Source organism: Podarcis melisellensis, assembly GCF_964234715.1.
Source record: "Podarcis melisellensis genome assembly, chromosome: 1".
Classification (NCBI taxonomy): Eukaryota; Metazoa; Chordata; class Lepidosauria; order Squamata; family Lacertidae; genus Podarcis; species Podarcis melisellensis.
This window is the reverse complement of record NC_138528.1, coordinates 73,098,719-73,114,274: the sequence shown is the minus strand read 5'-3', so window position 1 is coordinate 73,114,274 and position 15,556 is coordinate 73,098,719. Positions and strand designations below refer to the sequence as shown.

General features: G+C 43.7%; 1 protein-coding gene across 2 annotated transcripts in view; it reads left to right on the top strand.

Moving 5' to 3' along the window:
* TSPAN32 (tetraspanin 32) overlaps window positions 1–13,038 on the top strand; it is a 37,502-nt gene extending 24,464 nt beyond the window's left edge. The window contains exons 7-10 of one of the 2 annotated variants that reach the window (XM_081904595.1): window positions 5,955–6,056; window positions 9,667–9,756; window positions 10,597–10,680; window positions 11,840–13,038. In XM_081904595.1, the coding sequence (XP_081760721.1) occupies window positions 5,955–6,056; window positions 9,667–9,756; window positions 10,597–10,680; window positions 11,840–11,935 (372 nt within the window). In that variant the 3' untranslated portion in view covers window positions 11,936–13,038. Of the gene's footprint in view, window positions 1–5,954; window positions 6,057–9,666; window positions 9,757–10,596; window positions 11,384–11,839 lie in introns of those variants that run through there. The other variant, XM_081904594.1, reaches the window with a different exon arrangement.
* Window positions 13,039–15,556: the final 2,518 nt, after the last annotated feature.

Genomic DNA, 15,556 nt, shown 5'->3' with positions numbered 1-15,556 from the left:
CCATTGGCAAAGCAGGACCAGGGAATTGTTTATAAAGTACCGTAGCTTCCTCTTCAACCCAAACATACATTTACTTCAAGGTAATTTCTCTTCTTGATTTCAGGGCCACATTAAACATTCCTGCTAAAGACAAGTCAACCCTTTTCTTCTGTAACTTTTGAGGGACATTTATATTATCAATCAGAAAACAGGCGCCTAGTGGAAGCGTACAATCCCCAACCAATCACAATTCCTGGATGTCTGCTTATTGTGTGTTTTCCAGCCTGAAAATTCCCTTCAAAGGATGCAGGAAAAATATGGCACATCCCTAAGGAAACACAAGGAGAATCCATAGGCTTCTGAGCGATACGGCGATTTCTGCAATGCATAGGCTTCCCCTTTCTTCCTCATTTTTATAAAAATGTGATGAACAAGCCCTATTAAAATGCATCAAGGTTTTGACTCTTTCATATAACATCTGAGGTGGCCCTCAGACGCCGCCACTTTCAAAAGAAAACACTCTAGTTGCATAGAACTCAGAAAATGTACAGCTCTGACCTATGCACAGCTTTGGAGGAAGGAAGAAATACAAGAGCTATGAATCAATAAACTAGTGATACCCCCTGGCAGCAGCAGGCCATCTCCAGCCCATGAACCTAATGAGGCCATTTCCCCCAAGCCACAGGCACCTTCCCTATACCTGTCAGGTGGCAGACAGGTAAATAAGCTGCTCCCTACCTACAGTGTGATTTGCAGGCACTGACGATCAGCTGGTTGTCAGTTCTTTCAAAGCCCTGTGACTTTCTCAGACTGGCTTGATTTCTAACTGCTTAGCAGGCAAAGGAAAATGTGGTGGTGATGTCAGGTGATAGGTTGATGGGTGGCAGCCACCTGTCAAAATGGCCTGTGGAGGTTGAGTGACCTTAAGATCTCCCTGTAAAATACACCCTACCCCTGCCTTAAGGGGGAAAGCTGCATTCTGGGTGCTTCAGTCTATGCTACGAAAGGGACTCTTGGTTTATTTTGGAGGAACCTGAGGCTGCATATGACCCACAGCTAATCTCATGCAGGTGTGGGACCTCAGAGGGACAGAAGGAAGGTGTAAAAAAAACAGAGAGGCAACTTATGGAGCGATGGAGGCAGTAGTAGGGGAAAACACTCTGCAAACAATAAGTTTAGACCTTTGGCAACAGTGATCTGTTCCTCCTCTGGCAGCCCACCAAGTGGGGAGGGAGAGGGAAAAGGGGATGGCAGAAAGAGAGAGGGAAAATGGAGTGGTTGCTCTCACTTTTGGCTCTGGGCTTCATGCAGGCCTGAACATTTACTCCTGAGTGAATGCACTCTTGACAGAAAAAGAGCTCTCCACACCTAGTTTATTACCCTTGGCCACCACAGTCAAACAGTAGCAATACATGCATTCTTTAATTTTTCTGAGAGTGGTGCCACACACAAAATAATTCTGTGTTCAAACAAGTCAGGAGAATTACTTGCACATATTGTAATGGCCTCTGGACCAGACTCTTTTGGGGCCTCTCTTCACATGTGCTGCACTGTTGTTGGAGAGCTTCCCGCCAAGTAGCCAGGCCAATCAAGATGGAAGTCATAATGTGTTCCAAACAACCCTTGTTCCAACATGTCTCCTGGCTTTGTCTTAGCAGAATTTCCATGCAGTACAGTTTATGCTGTTATTGTTTTCCTTGCGATTCTAATTAAATATTCAAGGTAATAGTCAAAATCAATTGAAAAGCAGAAACATATTAAAAACATAAAACAAGACAATGTGTATAAGAATAAGCAATAAAAATCAGCAACTCTGCAATCCTCCATTCAACAAAACCTTGTTGTTTAATTGTCTTAGTCGTGTTCAACTCTCTCTGACCCCATGACTCACTGAATGTAATAAACATGGCTAGGTTAGACCCATTGGTTTTGATGGGTCTGCTTTGAGTAAAACTTAGTTGAATACCATTCAAGATATTTGGTTCATAATTGAACCAAAATTGAGCAACAAGGTGCCTTGGGTGGTCTACCTGCAGAGGGAGAGATGTTTGGCTTGTGCCAGGGATATTGTAGGCCTTCTCTTCAGTTTTCTGGCTACCCTACAACTGAAAATGGCTAAATGTGGAGTAAAATAATAATCTGTTTTAGGTTCATTTGGTTTTTGGTTTCGTGGAATGGTTTTTAATGAGTAGTTGCTCATGTATCAGGAGAAGAATCAATGTTTCTGGAGAAGTACCATCACTCATACACCTTTTCTAGGATTATTTGAGCATGTCAATAAACATGTAGCTGGGGGTCATCTGGATATACATGAACCTCTAGAAAGCTGTCAACAGTCCTTCACCAAAGGCTTCTGAGGAACTACCTGTTTTCAATAGAATATCCTGAATATGTCTCCATTGTGTCATTGCAACCTCGATAACAGTCATGGAAGGAGAGGGGAAATCTGGTGAATATTATGGCTGAGGGACAGGGGAGAGAACCTCCCTCCCAAACGCATACTCTTTTCTTAACTCTGAACGCCCTGAGAAGCAGCTGTGAAGGGTAAAATAGTTGAGCATAATTTTTGTACCCTCCGCATTTTCCTATCTCACAACTAACAGTGGCTTCAGGCAGAAGATTGAGGGTGAGAAATCAGTGATGGTGCAAAGGGTTCGCTCCCAACTCCCTATCTCAAGGCCCCAACTGATCTGCAGACATAGCAGTAGATCACGTACTAGGAACAGTTCTAGAGGCAGCCATTTTTATTGCAGCTGGTTTTTGTTTTTTGCCTCATTATCCATCTGACTTTTTATGAACACATGGCTAATTTCCCTGTGTTTCTAACAATGCCTGCTGTGCTACTGATTATATTGCCTATAACCTCATGTTTTCGCCCTGGGAAGATTATAGGTACACCACATGTCAGGACCAACAGATCAGTCGGTGGGAATGCAGTTGTCAGCTGTTTGCCCACGCAGTTGTGGGAAGCAACACACATGCTGGGGAAATTCTGCTTTACTCCACCATCGCCATTATGAAGCCACTTCTACAAAAAGACAGGCTGGCAACAAAATGGCTCCCCACATCCTATTTTTATTCCCCTTTGGCTCATTTTGAAACCCTTTAATGTGAATAAGCATGGGGGATAAATTCAAGTTCACTTTACATTTAAAGGTGAACTTGCTTAAGCCATACTTTCTGTGAGAATATGAGAACCAAAAGACAGCTACGTTTCAAAATTTGCATTTCTCTGAATTTTGCAGTGCAGTTCTCAAGCCATGTTATGTGTACAAAAATGCATGTACTGAGGTAAAGTGTAAAAGAACATACAAAATGCACTATGTCTGGAGAAATTGCTTTGCAAAAAATGGCGGAATTGCATAGGCATATATGGGGGACGCAGGTGGCGCTGTGGGTTAAAGCCTCAGCGCCTAGGACTTGCCGATCGAAAGGTCGGCGGTTCGAATCCCTGCGGCGGGGTGCGCTCCCGCTGCTCGGTCCCAGCGCCTGCCAACCTAGCAGTTCGAAAGCACCTCCGGGTGCAAGTAGATAAATAGGGACCGCTTACCAGCGGGAAGGTAAACAGCGTTTCCGTGTGCAGCTCTGGCTCACCAGAGCAGCGATGTCACGCTGGCCACGTGACCCGGAAGTGTCTCCAGACAGCGCTGGCCCCTGGCCTCTTAAGTGAGATGGGCGCACAACCCCAGAGTCTGGCAAGACTGGCCCGTACGGGCAGGGGTACCTTTACCTTTACCTTTATGGATATATGACGAAGAATTTGCACCAGATGGCTGGTGAATGTTTGTAAAGACTTCTTTCTTAAAATGCAAACTGATGGGGAAATGTGAAGAGCTGAACTTATGAATGGAAAAAATAGAAACTGAGAGAAACAAAAATTTACACATTTGCCAATCCCTAAACATGGCACATGAAAACCAACACTAGAATGAATTTTTAGTACATGCCTAACCTTATAATTCTATGTGTTGAATCTATGGAGTGCAATAAATATGTGGTATGCTTTTTCAATCTTATTTTCTAATTCAGAGATCCTTAATGCCTGGATAATAAATTCAGGGTCGGGGTTGAGGTAAGAAAGCAGCTGAAATTAGGAGAAACTTTTCATGTGGTTTCAGTGGATGTCTCACCTCTGATTGCTTCCCTCAATTCTGTTCCCTGCATTATTGAGTTTTCTGTTCTGAAAAGCTACAATTTGCCTTGAGGCCTGCACAAATCAATAGGAAAGAAAAGGGAAGGGTAAAGGAATAAAAGAAATGGAATCCACCCAACTCCCTGATAATGCCAAGATCAATTGTCTTTCTCTGATTGCTACACAATGATTCAAATTTCCCAGAAACTGCAGTGCTTTACATTCTTCTGAAAACATTTGATTCGCTACTTAATGGGGGTGAAAACAGAGGATCATTGGCCATCATTGACCTGGTTGTATATTACATCCCAACAAGTGGTGATATTAGTTAAAAAGGCAAAGGGACCCGTGACCATTAGGTCCAGTCGTGGCCGACTTTGGGGTTGCGGTGCTCATCTCGCTTTATTGGCCGAGGGAGCCGGCGTACAGCTTCCGGGTCATGTGGCCAGCATGACCAAGCCACTTCTGGCAAATCAGAGCAGCACATGGAAATGCCGTTTACCTTCCTGCCGGAGCAGTACCTATTCACCTACTTGCACTTTGAGGTGCTTTCAAACTGCTAGGTTGGCAGGAGCAGGGACCGAGCAACGGCAGCTCACCCCATCGCGGAGATTCGAACCGCCGACCTTCTAATTGGCAAGCCCTAGGCTCTGTGGTTTAACCCACAGCGCCACCCGTGTCCCTGGTGAGAATATTGCCACTCCCCTAAATACTATATCTAGTTGAATGTGTGGCGAATTTATTTTTGCCACTTGGCATGACAATAAAGAAGGTGGGCTTAGCAAACAGGAACATGGGAAGTGTGTTCTCTGGCAAAGGCATAACCCCATAAACAAACAGTAATCTCCAGGCACTTGGCTTACTTCTTGGAGACATTAAGACTCTAAATTTCAGAAGAACAAGCAATGTCTGTTCTGCATAATGGTGAGAATCCATTTATGCTTCCCACTGAGTTTGCGGTGATAACCGAAGCTTTAACCATTACTGAAATATGTTTGGAGGTTCCTGTGAGTTCCCTGTTGCAGCAAAGCCAAACTAATTCCTGCTCTTTTCATTTCTGAATCAATCTTGTAAATTTATGTACTTGGGCGCATATTCGTTTTGCACTGGTAGATTGTCATTCATGCGTTGAATTCTAAATCGGCAGTGTACCATTGGCAAATTTGTTCAGGGTGGTATCATTAGGCTGTGAAACATTTTAAACAAATAAATAAATCTGTAAATATATATTCACTGCAGTGTTTTCATCCAGTTTCAAGAGCAGGGCTGCTTGCACTTTGAACTAAATGCATTGCAGTTCTATACCTAGTTAATCCAAACACTATCCAAAGAAAACTGAATTATGCATCATTATTATTCTGAAAATTGAGCAAGTTTGCATAATTGAACAGTTTTCTCTGACTTGGTTGCATAATGTGCTCAGGACCGCTAGGCAGCCCTGTTTAGGGAAGTTTTTAGTGACTGATGTTTTGAATGTATTTTTACTCTTTTGTTGGAAGCTGCCCAGAGTGGCTGGGGAAATCCAGCCAGATGGGCGGGGTATAAATAAATAAATAAATTATCATCATCATCATCATGATTTCTGAGATTTTAGCTGGCATTGTCCACACACTTCTAAACATTTCTTTCATAGCCCACAAGGACTTGAAAGTAGACTTTTTTCAAAAAGAAAACAACTCTGATTCTCAGGAAACTGAATTCTGTACCCTGTGTTATATTCTGTATTTATTCTGCACTCGGAAACAATTATAGCAAACCCAGCACAACTGTCTGTTTATGAGATCATTCCTTAAAGGATGGCTGACATGTAGAAATTCTTCTTATGGGCATGTCTTCCCTGTAGGCTGAAGATGCCATGATGGATGTGTATGACATCGTGTATGAAGATGTGAGAAGCAACTCTTCCAACACCAGGAGACAGGAGCTACATACCATCCACAAAACGGTGATCTGCCTGCACATTTTGGTCTATACTCTAGGGGCCGTTCCACATAAACCAGTTTCTAGGATTTAGAACCTGGTGTTCTTCACCCTCCACACCCTGCCCCCACCAGGCAGCGATGAGGGCTGGGGTGGCATGCTCCATCCTCACAGGGGGGTAGCAGCTCATGCACTCCCCACTCCGGGCCTTTGCGGACAACGCTACACCCCTGACTGGAGCACAGGCTATTTAGTTCTTCCCAATGACTTGCTTGGAGAAATGGATTAGCAGTTGGCAAGACCAATGAGGGTGAAACACCCTCCTCCATTGTGGTAAGCATCAAAGGTCCTGGAGAATTGCTGAAATTTTTCCTTGGCTGCCTACGCTGATATTGTGTAAGCAATCATGACATAGCACGTTTTAACTTTGTTCTATTATGCCCCATATCTGTTTCCAAGTTTGGGATGGGGGTTCGTGCTATCTGTTAAATTCTGACCCCTCTGAAACAGTAGGTTACATAACAAACTCAAAGGCAACTAGCCTACCACTAGCCAGAATGAGTCAATAGCTTCAGGTAGCAGGTGCTGGGGGAGCAGTGCCAGTCCCCTGGCGGCTGCTCCTGGAACCGTCCGTCATTTCCCTCTTTGTTTGCTAGATGGCCTATTCCTGAAGCCACTAAGCTTGCCTGTTCTCTGGCACAGTGGAAGATACTATCCTATCACTAGTGTTGAAGCAAAACTCAACTGCCAATCCAGTTGACTTCTGTATATAGAATAGCGGAAGGGACGCCATCTTGTCCTTTGCTTCAAGCAGTAAAATTTCTTCACGTGGGCCTGCTCAGGACCAAACGAGATGCGACATTCATCCTACTGTCTGGTTTTGCACAGCTGTTTTTCATTTAACAGATAGCCGACATGGGAGGGAGATGCTGGACTGGAATTGTAGCTTGGGGAGAAGGAGGGCTTGGATTCTCTGGCCCAGCTGTAGTCCTGTTCGGAATCACACACATAGCCCTTGCAGCTGATATTCACAGTGGGAGGAAATCTCCCATTGGTGGAGCCAAAGGGTTAAAGCCTACCTCTCACTAGGCCACAGTCCCAGTTTTGTGCTTCCTCCACACCATCCCATGCCAGCTATTGGTTAAAATCATAGCCCAGCTATCTTATGCCAAACTACCTCCATCTAGTTTGGCCCTCAGCCACATTTAAAGGACATACCACCAACACCCAATGCAAATAATAAGAATGAAGGAAGGAATAAATATAAAGGTGGTAACTGTAGTTGGTTGAGAGTGCTGGGAACTGCATCTCTGTGAGGGGTAATGGGGATGTGCTATAATTGTATGGTGCTACAACACTTGAATTCCTGCTCTTCCTTATACTGCTGCTTATGGAGGAGACAATGCTGCACCAATGAAACTGCCCTGAGAAGAATAGCAGAGTAAGAGAGAAGGGCATTCCATGAGCGGGTGGAACTTTGCAGCAGGGAGCAACTCGGGGAAGCCCCACCGTTCCTGGAGCAAGGAGCAAGGAACATAAAAAAAAATAGCAGCTTTGTGGATGAGTGCAGGAGAGAGAGCAGCGTTGAGGGAATGTTTGTTGGGGAGGGAGAGACAGAGAGGTATGCTTCTCCTCTCCAGATAGCTGACTAAAGGAAATTCCAGATTCTTTGCACTGTGGGAGCTGTTTTTGATAAAGATCTAATTGGAGCCATAGGGGAAAATCAACACGTGCTCTTTTACTATATGGACTCCTCCTTTCTTTTTCCTACGCTAACCTTACGTTTTCCAGCATGCAGAATTCAAACCCACATCTTGTGTTTCTAATGACGGGGTGGGGGGCATTTAAAAAATGTATGTTCCCAACAATGTCTACAAATCTACTCTTGTGTCTCTGCTACCAATTATTGGGTGAAGACTTGGGGAAGGGAAGAGTCAAGGAAGCACTGTCCTTCCTTATGCATGCCTAACTCCCGGCGGGGGGGGGGGGCGTGTACAGGACTGCAGCCCTGACCTATTCTGTAAAAAAAGAAAGGCAGCAGAAGTCAGGCTTTCCTTTCTTCCTGAGCCAAAACTGATCAGTCAGACACAATGGCTATGCTATAAAGAACATGTTTTTGTGCCCAAGAGAGAATCATCGGGCACCTAGCCAGGGCCTTTATGTTTTTGTTTCTTTGTTTTGTTTTTGACCACCACAGTTTTTGCTGTGGCCAAATGCCATGCAGGTCAAGGTTCAGGTCCCCTTAGGAGTCTTGTAGAAGAGGGAATTTCAGCACTCTGCCAGTACTATGATATCATAAGATGTGCCTTTGAAATTCCCAGAGGAACCTGAACTGGCTGCACCCTAGCAGCTGCCTAGCTGATGAAACAAGCTGTTTTTAAGACGATGGTCCTTCATGCCCGAAATAGTATATGCCATCAACGCAAAACCACTGCCAGATTAGTAAAACATTACCTTAGGTGATTTAAGGAAAGTGTTGATATTCTCAGACACATCATCCTTTGTACAGAAAATTAGGTATAAACAGGGGCACCATTTCTGAGGAACCTGGACTAGGGCAATGAAAAAAGCCACCTAGATGACCATCTTTTCACTATCCCAGAAGGTTTTGATGGGACTTCTATGGAAATCATGTGTCAACTACCACTTTATGGCTGGACCTTAAGGGAATGCTTACCTTTATTTGTTATAAAATTCATACTTTTATAATATGGATATACACAATGTGACCCAGCCAGGGATGCATGGTGTACCTGCACTTCCTAATTTGTGCCACAAAGTGGCAGGCAAGGAGGTTCCGTGAGGCCTACGTCATGCATTGCTGTGCAGTCCAGTAACATCATCACCCTGTTGCATAAGATTTATACTTCCACAAAATGCTTTAAGTATTTGCCAGGTGCAACGTCACAGAACCTGCATCAGAATTCATCTGTTTGCACAGTGCTGAATTGTGCATCATATGAACCAGGCCCTCTCCCATATTCCCACACCACTTGCAGCTATGCCTCTAAAAAAATGCACAATATTTTTGTTCCATTGTATCATTGGTTGTATTGCATGGAAAATGCAGAACGTGCCAAGAAATAAAGGAAAATACTGGTGAGGAGCGAAGGACTGAGTGGTTTGTCACTGGGAACGAAACCAGTGGCAACTTTTGAAATGCAGTATCAAACTTATAAAAGATGCAAGTGAGAAGCAAAGCAGAAGCATTTGACCACATAATATCATGAATGGAGACCATGGGTAGCAAACAGCCAAGTCCCTCCATCAACTTAAAGATTCCACTTGTGCAAGAGAACTTACTCCCCCCCCCCCCCCGTGGGTCCACTAAATCTCTGGCACAGATTAAGAATGGGTGTGGCGCTTGCTAAGGGAGAAAAGCAGGGGAGGGGAGTTCTGCTGCACCAATGGAACAAGTTAGTCAGATACTCCCCCCTATCTTTAATCCTCAGTCTGATGGCCAGCTATTATATCAACCACTGCAGTTATAATAATGTAGGGTTTAAGGCGGAGGAGGCAGAGCCTCTGCAGTTTACCAGTAACAGACCAACAGACGACAATCAAAACTCTTCTTTAAGGGTTTTGTTTGGAAAAGAAAAGCAATGATACGAGTGGTGCTTTCCCCTTTCTTTCAGTTTCTCTGTTGTGGGAAAAAGCCACCCTTTGGAGAAGCAAGCAGGATTGAAAAAGAGATGTGCCAATCAGAAGCTGTGGGAACAGAAAAGGTAAATTATATGTGAGGCTGGGAAGCTCTGCAGTACAATCAGTTCAGGTTCTTACTCAGCTGGGGTATTAGCAAAACTGGTCTTGTCACTCTGGCACCAAGATGTTTCCTGACATCATCTGGGCTAGAAGTTAAACAAGATGATAGTTCAGGACACTTTCAGTTCTATGAAACAGTTAATAATAACAACAACAACAGCTGCTGCTGCTGCTATTGCTACTGCATCTACATTTATATCACACCTTCGCTCCAGGGAACAAAACATGCTGTATATGGCTCTCCTCCTTCACATTTTATCCTCACAACAACCCTGTGAGGTAAGGTAGGCTGAGGGTCAGCGACTGGTCCAAAGTCAGTCAAGGAGCTTCATAGCTGAGTAGAAACTTGGAGCCCTGGCTTCTCAGATTCCAATCTAACCATGAAACCACACTGGCTGGTATGAGTATTTTGAGAGGAATTATTGGAAGGCAGAGCACTAATTTTGTGAGAATGTCAGAGCCCTGCTGGATGATACCACTATCCATCTGAACAGACCAAACAGTCCATCTAGTTCAGCAGCCTAACTTCCACAGTTGCCAAGACAATGCCCCTGGGAAGACCACAAGCAAGACATGAAGTCCTTATCCCACTGTTGGTCTCAAGCAGCTTCTGTTTGGTGGCATGCTTCCTCCAAATCTGTGAGGAGTTGGGGAGGGAAACATGGAACCTGATCCTCTCTGAATTTTTATTCAGAAGTAAATCCCACTGTGTTTCAATGGTGCTTACTCCCAAGTAAGTGTGCATAGGCAGACAGCCTTCATTTATTATCTTGTCCTCTAAGCTATTTTCTCTCATATTTCAGGATTGCCTAGAAGAGATCCAAAATTTCCTGAAAAAACATATGACTTTTGTCTCTGTGCTGATGACCATTACAATTTTCTTCATGGTAAATATTTGTGTTCTCTGGTATCTTCCTGTTTTTCCCCTTAATCAACAGAAACAGAAGTGCAAATCTAGCTTTATGGATGGCAGCATAATTCTGCAGAAGTGGCAGCATTCTGTCTCGCAAAAAAACCCAACCCTTTTCTAATACATCTCTCCCTCCGCTTCCCTCCTTTCCTCTCTCAGAAACAGATTTCTAGTGAGTGGCATTGATTTGCAGGTGACTGGTTTGTGCCAGGAAGATGTGGTTTCAACCCCAAGGATCAGAGCGTCTGTGCTCATAAGGACTGAGTCTTCCCATACAAGTTCACTTGCCAGTTGAGTTGTAGCAAGCAGCTGTTATTGTCTGTGCCAAGTTGGCAGTAAATTTGAACAATAACAAAAGCTACTTTGATGATTACTCTGAAACTGTGGAACCACTCCCTGGAAGAAATGAAGGAAACTACCTCTCAGCTGACTTTTCTAAAGGGTTTTTTCTACCTTGTACACCTTTTTACTAAAGACCATCTTGTTTCTTTGACTGTTACATGGTGGCTGTTATATGGTGGCCCCATATTATTTATAGATTTGATTGTATTGCATTGTATTTTTATTGCTTTGATAGAAATCGCTTTGAACCTGTAGAAAAGCAGTAGAGAAATACGGTGGTACCTCAGATTAATAACTTAATTCATTCTGGAGGTCCGTTTTTAACCTGAAACTGTTCTTAATCTGAGGTACAGTTTAGCTAACGGAGGTCTCCCGCTGCCGCCACGCCGCTGCCGTGCGATTTCTGTTCTCATCCTGAAGCAAAGTTCTTAACCTGAGGTATTAGTCTGGGTTAGCGGAGTCTGTAACCTGAAGCGTATGTAACCTGAAGCATCTGTAACCCGAGGTACCACTGTACAAGGTGTCTAGTGAAGTTGTTCCCCTTAACTTCTGCAAAGGAACTTCTTCTTCTTCTCCCTCCATGCACCCCAACCCCCAAATTTGTCCTGAATTTCCCCCCAAACCTCCAAAGGTTTGGGTAGGGTGCAGAGAGAAGAGAGGGAGGGGAAGTTCTACTGCCCAAGTTGAAGTCCTTGGACAAATGTAACTATTGGACAGTACCCATTATAATTAATTAATTTCTTTTAAACAACAAAAATGTTTTTAATTGTCTTTTATTTATTTACCTACCCTAGGTGTATGGGATGAGCTTAACTTTGTTCCTCTGGTACGCTATCCACTTTAAGAAGAGTTTGGATCGGAAGGGCAAATACAAGCTGCCAAAGCAATAGGAATTTGGCTTTAGACTTCTGCACCACCAGGAGAAAAGAGCAAGACTGTTGCAGACTCTGAGAAACTGGAATTTGTGCCACGACTGTGGGTGGATGCTGGGTGGTCCTAATCAGTCCTCCCTCCAACACACACAAATGTGCCATCTCAGATGTGACTGTGAACTCCCATGATGCAACCAAGACAGCTGCAACATCTGTCAACAAAGACTGGCTAAAGTGATGATCAGGCAGCAGAAACATGAAATGCTGAGTGGAAACATGGAGGCAGGGTATAAACCGGGAACGAAGGACTTGCCCAGCCGCAAGTGTGTTTGCCAACTGAAAGCCATCATTTAGAGCCCCCAAAATAGCTAGTCAAAACAGAACAACATACCCCAGTGAAAAGTAAACTCAAGGAAATGGAAATTACTTGGTTCAATAACCAGTAAGAATATTTTAAGGCTCAGGAGAGAGAGAAAACAGCAGCTTGCTTTACATTATTATTTTAAGCAGTTTTATAGCCATTTCTGAACATGAATCAGACCCTATTTGCATATTTTGTAAGCTTCCTTGGTTTGAATACGTGAAGATGCTCTAAATAGGGAAGAACCCATTTGTTTAATTCAAACACACACACGCACAATTGTGACAGAAATGGGTGCTGTTAAGTTCTATTAGGCCTATGCTGCACCCCACCTAAATTTAGTCATGAGTAAAGCCGGAATCCTAAACACGTTCACTGAAGAGCAAGCTCCACTGAGTGCAGCATGATTTATTTCCATGATTTACAGTACTTTACTTAGTCATGATGAATAACTTAAGTTCAGTTGTAGCCAATGGAATTTACAGCTCAGCCCAATTCCCATTAATTTCAGTACAACTTGCTCCTGGTTAACTGTGTATGGGATTGCAATGTTAATCATAACTTACTTTAGCTGGCTACGCAGTTTGGAAATGTAGATCTTAAATGGTAACCATGCAAGTTGTAATATGCTGTGCCTCCAGTTAAGATCTAGAATGAAAACAGCACAAATTAGGAATATGCTTTTATTCTTTTGATTTAATGCCAAAGCCATTCCTTTTATATTACTCTGAATTCCTGTAAATAAAATGTATTTGGTTAAGTAGATGTGTTCCGTTCTCATATATCCTACCTAGCCATCAAACTGTTGTTTTGTTCTAGATACTACAATAAGTTACAGGATTTCTAAATTGCCCGAAGTGAACTGAAAATCCAAGGTTGAATGTACTAGCAGGAGATCATACAGAATCATGGTTCTGCCCATTGTCAGATTTTGAAGTAGCTACTGGTATGGATAAAACCAATACTTTGTAGTGCTGTGCGATAAATTGCCATCTCGTTGAAATAACATTGTGGTAAGTGTTTCAACAAGGCAATATACCGGTGAACAAAAGGTGGAGACTTGACAGCTTCCCAGGAGGTAGCTCAGCTGAACAGATGATTTGCAGATGATTTGCAGACACCTTGTCTCCTTTGTTTGCTGGCTTCCTCTTCCCTCCTAACTAATAAGAAATGAAGATAGGCCCTCCCACAAACCAGCAAACTCTTTCAGCATCACAGGTATCTTTCCACTTGGAACTCAGCTAATTATGCAGAGCCTGCTAACAATCCAGCAGCAAGCCCCCAGGGCTAGACAATCAAAAGATCCAGCTGCAAAGTAAACAAAGAAGGTAAACAAAGAACTGGAAAGCATCTATTTCTTCCCTCAAAGTCACCCCCACCAGTGAAAAAAAGAGGGGGAAGTGTTTTTATTTTTATTTTCTGGTGCTGTTTATGTTGCTGGTTCCCCCAAAAAGCTTTCCTCCATATCAAAAAGGAAGGGTTTTTTTAATTTAAAGAGGACTATCTTTTTGCTTGGGGACGCAGGTAGCCCTGTGGGTTAAACCACAGAGCCTAGGACTTGCCGATCAGAAGGTCGGCAGTTCAAATCCCCGCAACAGGGTGAGCTCCTGTTGCACGGTCCCTGCTCCTGCCAACCTAGCAGTTCGAAAGCACGTCAAAGTGCAAGTAGATAAATAGGTACCACTCCGGTGGGAAGGTAAATGGCGTTTCTGCTGCTCTGGTTCGCCAGAAGCGGCTTAGTCATGCTGGCCACATGACCCGGAAGCTGTACACTGGCTCCCTCGGCTAATAAAGCGAGATGAGCGCCGCAACCCCAGAGTCGGTCACGACTGGACCTAATGGTCAGGGGTCCCTTTACCTTTATCTTTTTGCTTGCTTGCCCTCCCTTTGATAAAAAGGGAGAGACTGGTAGGATGAGGGCTTTTGGGGGGCTCTTCTGTGGAGAGGGGGAATGGAGGGGAGAAGATTTAGCTGGCTGCCTTATGCTGAAATGGGAGGTTGGCTACCATGTGAGAATGATGGGGTGTTTTTTGGTAAGCAGTGCAAGCAAATGTGTGCCTACGCACAAGCAAGCCCTACTGAATTCAATGAGGCTCACTCCCAGGAAAGTAGAAGTTTAGTTGAACTCAATGGGGTTTAAGCATGCACTTAGACCTCTGAGTAGGAAAGCAGATGCAACTTGACTAGTAAATCATTTAACTACTCTTAAAATTAGTTGAAAATATATTAAATATATTATATGGAAGTTTATTCAATTTTTTTAATTAAATCTACTACTTCCTTACATTCTAAGGCCCTCCACCACCACAGGGAGCCTCATCAAGGCCCTCAGCTGCTGTGGGGAAGCACACCGCACCCTCCCCCACTGCGGAGAGGTACAGGGGAAGCATGGCACACCCTCCCACACCACAAGAAGGTGTAGTGGGGTGCTTTGCTGCCACAGGCAGGCCCAGCAGGGCCCCCTGCCATAATGAGATATCGTGATATTTAGCTGGTGATATATTATGATATTGAAAACCAGATATCGCCCAGCCCTAGTACTTGGTAGGAGCATGTTACCATTTCATTTTGCATTGACGCAGGTGTCATTTGTGCTTTTCTCTTCTGATTTAAAGCATCACATCCAGTATATGCCGGACAGAAAAGCAATGTTATTTCCCTAAAACACCGTGATTCTGATATTGTTGGTCTCAAATATGGTCTGAAGGCACACGCAATGCAGGGGAAGTTAGTGTCAAGAGTACTATTCCCTGCTGACCATAGTCCTGACCCTGCACAGGCCTTCACCAACAACTTTTTACATTTTAACAAATGCATAACTTCATTAAGTCAGGAGCCATCATCTTAAGAACATATAAAGCTGCCTCATACCGATTCAGAGCATTGACTCATCAGTATTGTGTATCCTAAAGGTGGGAAACTTGTGACCCTCCAAATGTTGTAGGACTACAACTTCCATCATCCTTGGCCATTGCCCATGCTATCTGAAGCTGATGGGAGCTGGTGTCTAACAACATCCGATGGCCATAGTTTACCCTAACTGATCTTCCCAAATCTATCTGGGATCTAAGCTAGGATGCACTGGGTACAGGTACTCAACCCATGAGCTCATTCCTCACTTTGTGATGTATCAGAACAACTGAATCTCGTTTTTGTTTTAACACTCATGCAAAATATAATGGAAAAAATGTGAGATGCTATATTCAAGGACTGCAGCTCATTTACACAAAAAGGACAGTGTATTGTGAGGAAGGAAGAAACTGTTCTACCTCCTCCGT